At 34.0% G+C, this 5,294-nt stretch overlaps 1 protein-coding gene across 1 annotated transcript; it reads left to right on the plus strand.

The window, feature by feature from the left end:
• LOC109359383 (protein DETOXIFICATION 54-like) lies at positions 337–4,838 on the plus strand. Its single transcript, XM_019604025.1, has 4 exons — positions 337–492; positions 642–699; positions 798–1,703; positions 3,867–4,838. The coding sequence occupies exons 2-4, from the start codon at positions 643–645 to the stop codon at positions 4,440–4,442; spliced, it is 1,539 nt and encodes a 512-aa protein (XP_019459570.1). The 5' UTR covers positions 337–492; position 642; the 3' UTR covers positions 4,443–4,838.

The raw sequence follows: 5,294 nt of genomic DNA on the forward strand, positions 1-5,294 counted from the left end.
GACATTCTAAAAGTTTTTTACAATTTCTTGCATTATTCTTAATTTATTTTTAATTATTATTAATTTTTAAATAAAAATATTATAAATAAATGATGAATGATAATATGTATAAATTTTTACACTATATTAATACTAATTAGAGTGTAATATCTATATATGATGATTCTAAAAATTTATATATAATGATTATATTATTTATTTATATTATTTTTTTAGAGAAGTTATTATTATGTGAATAATAACTTAGATATACAGGAGTATTGTTATTGCTCCTACACTTTTTTGATCCTTATAAATTGTTCTATTACTCAAATGTTTTCAAGTTTCAAGTTTTGCCTTAGTATAGTTGTTTTTGTTGTGCTTGTTGCTACTCTCTACTTCTAAGTTAATAAGTGTCTCCATTCCCCTCCTAGCATTTCTTTCTTCTCACTCTCCCTTTGCCTTGCCTTTTTTTTTTTCAGTTTTTAGAAGAGAACTTGAGAAAAAACAAAGGTTGGTTTTTTTAGCACACCCTTTTCTTCCTCGGTCTTTGTTTCATTGTTTCTCCTTGTTATTATTACCATATGCAGATTATATCACAATGATTATTATGCTTAAAAAATCTTCTAATGTACACTATTTGATTCACTATTCTCATGCAGAATGGAGGATAACAAAGACCAGGACTTCTTTTCACACAAATTCCCAACTACTTCTCAGGTAAAACAAAACAAAACAAACCCCTTTGTCCAATCACATTCTTGTTATATGTCTCTATTTCTTCCCATTATTTTGTTCTAACTTTGTTCCCAAACTAGGTGGTGGAAGAGCTTAAGGAACTATGGAGCATGGCCTTACCCATAACAGCTATGAACATGTTGGTGTTTGTAAGAGCAGTGGTTTCAGTTCTCTTCCTAGGTTGGCTTGGGAGTTTGGAACTTGCAGGTGGTGCACTCTCTATTGGTTTCACCAACATAACAGGGTACTCTGTTCTTGTTGGTCTTGCTGCAGGTCTTGAACCAGTGTGTAGCCAAGCCTATGGTTGCAAAAACTGGGACCTACTCTCTCTTTCACTTCAAAGAATGGTTCTCATACTCCTTATGGCAATCATGCCTATAAGCCTTCTATGGATAAACCTTGAAAAAATCATGCTTTTCATGGGCCAAAATATTGACATAACAAGAATGGCTTCTATTTATTGCTTTTATTCCTTGCCAGATCTTTTGACCAACACTTTGTTGCAACCTTTGAGGGTGTTTTTGAGGTCTCAAAAGGTGACAAAGCCAATGATGTATTGTTCTCTTGTGGCTGTAACTTTTCATGTTCCTTTGAACTATCTTTTGGTGGTGGTGATGGATCTTGGGGTGCCTGGGGTGGCTATGGCTTCAGTGATCACAAACCTGAACATGGTTGTGTTAATGGCAGGGTATGTGTGCTTGTGGAGGAAGAATGAGATGGTGCTGAAGTGGGGTTGTTTGGGTGGTGGTGGTGGTGGAATGGTGGTGATGGGAGTGGTGTGTGGTGGGTTAGGGCAGTTGATGAAGTTGGCTGTGCCTAGCTGCTTCATGATATGCTTGGAGTGGTGGTGGTATGAGATTGTGACTGTGATGGCTGGGTATTTGCCTAATCCAACTTTGGCTGTGGCTGCTACTGGGATTTTGATTCAGACCACTAGCATGATGTACACTGTTCCCATGGCACTTGCTGGTTGTGTTTCTGCAAGAGTAAGTTTCCCCATACTACTTGTTTAGATGGTTTGCATGTTATGATGACTCTTACATTATTCATTACTTTTTACATAATTATTATTAAAAAAACTTCTTTTATGCCTAATTCAGTATGTGGAACTTGCATACTTGATACACATGACTTTGTACGTGATCTTGAAGCACTTAACAACGAGGTCTTCTCAATTAGTATTGTCCAAAAGAAATTCATTATAGACACTAATATAGTTAGTTTTGTTTGTCATAGACAGTCTTAGGATTTGCAATACTAGTTAAGATCGGTTCAGGCTAAATAATGCAACCATGTAATATGGTTTACATTATTAAACATGTTTTGTGAATGTATGTTAAATATTTTATGGGGGTTGAATGTTAAATTGTTACTCCAAAATACACATTCATCAACCCCTCGTCTCTAAAATATTGATAAAGAATTGTCTCAATATTGATTCTTTAAGGTATTAATTTGGTTTTTTCTCAAAGTCTTCCATAAATTTCAATTTACAATACGTGATATGGAATTTCAATTCGCGGGACTTTGGATTTTCCTTGAAGGAGTACCAATTTATGTTAAACTTCACTTTTTAAATAGTAAAATTATCTTGTACATGTAATATTACTCTTGCGATATTTTATTTTTTCTTTATTCTTTGTAAAGAAAGTGTTTATCCATAGGAGTTTTGGTTCTGACACAGTTTTGATTTGAGAGTTTCAATTTTAACTTTTTCCAAAGGAGTTGGTTTTGGAATGGGATAGAGGTGTCTATCTAGATATAGAGTGGTTTGGCTGGTTTGTTTTTATCCTTTTTATGTGTCTGCATTATCTTGTGCTTGAATTTGTGGCAGGGAGCAAATTTTTACATTCTCATGTTTTCTTCGTTTTCTTTTTGGTTTAATCGATGTATATAGCTCAGAATAAATTATTATTAGTAAATAGTAGAACTCCAAATTTTAACTTGAAAATTGCTAAATAGGTTCATATTTGCATTTTTCTTTGAAGGGTTTGTGTGATGTAGCTAGCTAAGACGGAAGTAGGTATTACTATATTTTTGTTCGTGAGTTTTTGGGACCAGCTTTGTATTGATTTTTTAATGTATATTTAAGGGTAAAAATATAATTTTGTATAAATTAAAGAGACACAAATGTCTTGGTCGTTTTGTTTTCCTGTGTATTGCTCATTCCAAACTACTTGGGTTTATTTTATGTTGAATTTCGTTTTAATGTTTTTTTGTCAAAACAATTCAAACACTATTTACGTTCAGCGCATCTTTAGTTTTTACCTTCAAGACATGAAGACATTTGTAATAATAATAATGGTTATGATAAAGATAACGGATAGTACAGTTTTGTTTTTGTTAAAGATTAAATGAAGTGTGTGCTCGATTGAGTTAGACTCCCTTTTTCCTCCCTTGGTCGGATGTCAAATACACGTGTGTATGTTATTTATTACTATTCTTCTTTACAGCTTATAACCTGAATCTTCTTTCCTTTTCATTCCATTCTTTTTCCTTCTTCTTTTTGCGTTAAATGTGAATCATTGTTTCTGTTTGATGATATATAAATTTGTTGATGATTGCATCAAGTACCAGGGTCCCAGTTTGGTCACACTTAAAATGTGACTAGACAAAACTAGGAAAAAAATGATCATCACTTGTATGTGCAATTGTGCTAGACTTGCAGATAGGGCCCGTCATAGATTTCTATTTGACCAAATAAGTTTAACCATCAATTAGCTATGGGACCCATGAAATTAATTAGTACCCGATCATATTCTTTTTGCATCATAGATTTTGTAACATAAAATATGTTGTGTTTGGTGATTTGAATTTATATACATCAAAGGCCAGATTAAATGAAAATTGAATCTTTCAAGTGTTTATTTATGAGTTGGATTTTACACGGAAGAGAAATGATTAGGAAGACTTGAGAGCCATGTAGTATAGTTGTAAGATGAATCTGAAACATTTTTTCTCTCCAAAATTAAACGCATAAAGATTTTTGTTGATTTTTGTTTTGCTAATTATTTGTTGATTTTAAATTGTGTTTTCTGGTTATCATCAAACTAGGAATATCATACAAAGTCCTGAAGGTCAATGAATCCATTCCTCAAGATTTTAGTATAGAATATTTACAATGATGGATCTGATTGCAATAAATACAGGTAGGAAATGAGCTTGGAGCTGGTAAGCCATATAAGGCTAAGCTAGCTGCCATGGTTGCCCTAGGATGTGCTTTTGGTTTGGGCTTCATCAATGTGACATGGACTGCAATATTTGGACACAGATGGGCTGGGCTTTTCACCAAGGATGAGGCTGTCAAAGCCTTGGTTTCGTCGGTTATGCCGATTATGGGCCTATGTGAGCTTGGAAACTACCCACAAACCACAGGTTGTGGCATTCTCCGTGGCACGGCTAGGCCTGTTATCGGGGCTCACATCAACTTGGGCTCATTCTACATTGTTGGTACCCCGGTGGCCATGGGCTTGGCCTTTTTGTTAAAGGTTGGGTTTAGTGGGCTTTGGTTTGGGCTTCTGTCTGCCCAGTTGGCATGTGTTGTGTCAATCCTCTATGTTGTGATGGCACGTACAGATTGGGAAGCTGAGGCTCTGAAGGCTGAGAAGCTCACAAGGGTTGAGATGGGTAGTTGCAATGAGCATAGAATTATTGAGAGTGAGAAAGATGAAGAAAACAAGTGGTTGTTGGTGAATGGAAATACAAACAAAGATGATATTTGCTAAAAATATGAAACCAAATTACACAGTAAGTTGATCGCAAATATGAGATTAGGGTCATGTTGCTTAGGCCCTAGTGGGCTAGGGTTACTTTCTCATAATTTTGAGGAGAGTTTGTTTATTTTTTTTCTTTCAAATGTTTTATCTTTTCCTTTTTATCTTGTGGGAAGTTTTCATGGGAAGGGGGAACTCTTACTTTCTTGACCAATTGTTATATTTAACAGTTTTTTTTTCTTTTCCTTCTAATATTTGATAGATCGATATATTCTGGGTGTTGTAAAAAACGCGGCCTTGGCTTTTGTTGTTGTGGGTGACAAGTGCTTGCAGATATAGGTGAGATAAGAAAATCTAGCACCTGACTTTTGCAAGGTTTTAGATATTGAAGGCTGAGACTATGAGATCAAACAGAAAGCAGCTTTGCATTAAAGCTGTTAAATACAAAGTAGCACTTAATATTAGTAGAGATGGCTACCGATTTGATTTTTCAATTGGAGATCGATGTGACAAATGTTGTTTTACAACACGTAAACTAACAAATGTTTTATTACCGCATAAACTAACAAATTATAAACCTAACTACAAAATTAGTTGAAACTTGAAAGTATATATATTTTCATATTTTAGAGGAGGGTGTTATATTGCTTATTTAAGTGTTAAATTGTGCTCATTTTAGTGGAGTTCAAATTCTTTCTCTAATACTATAATATAATGCAAATAAGAATTTTGTTAATTTTTAAAATTTATTTTATTGAAAAATAATTTAAATAAAGAGCTTTAGATATTTTCTATGCCATGTTTTACTATCTACATCCAATACTAGCTAGACCCTCGAGTAAGGAAAATACTTTGCATTCATTT

This window comes from Lupinus angustifolius, chromosome LG11 (genome assembly GCF_001865875.1).
Source record: "Lupinus angustifolius cultivar Tanjil chromosome LG11, LupAngTanjil_v1.0, whole genome shotgun sequence".
Classification (NCBI taxonomy): Eukaryota; Viridiplantae; Streptophyta; class Magnoliopsida; order Fabales; family Fabaceae; genus Lupinus; species Lupinus angustifolius.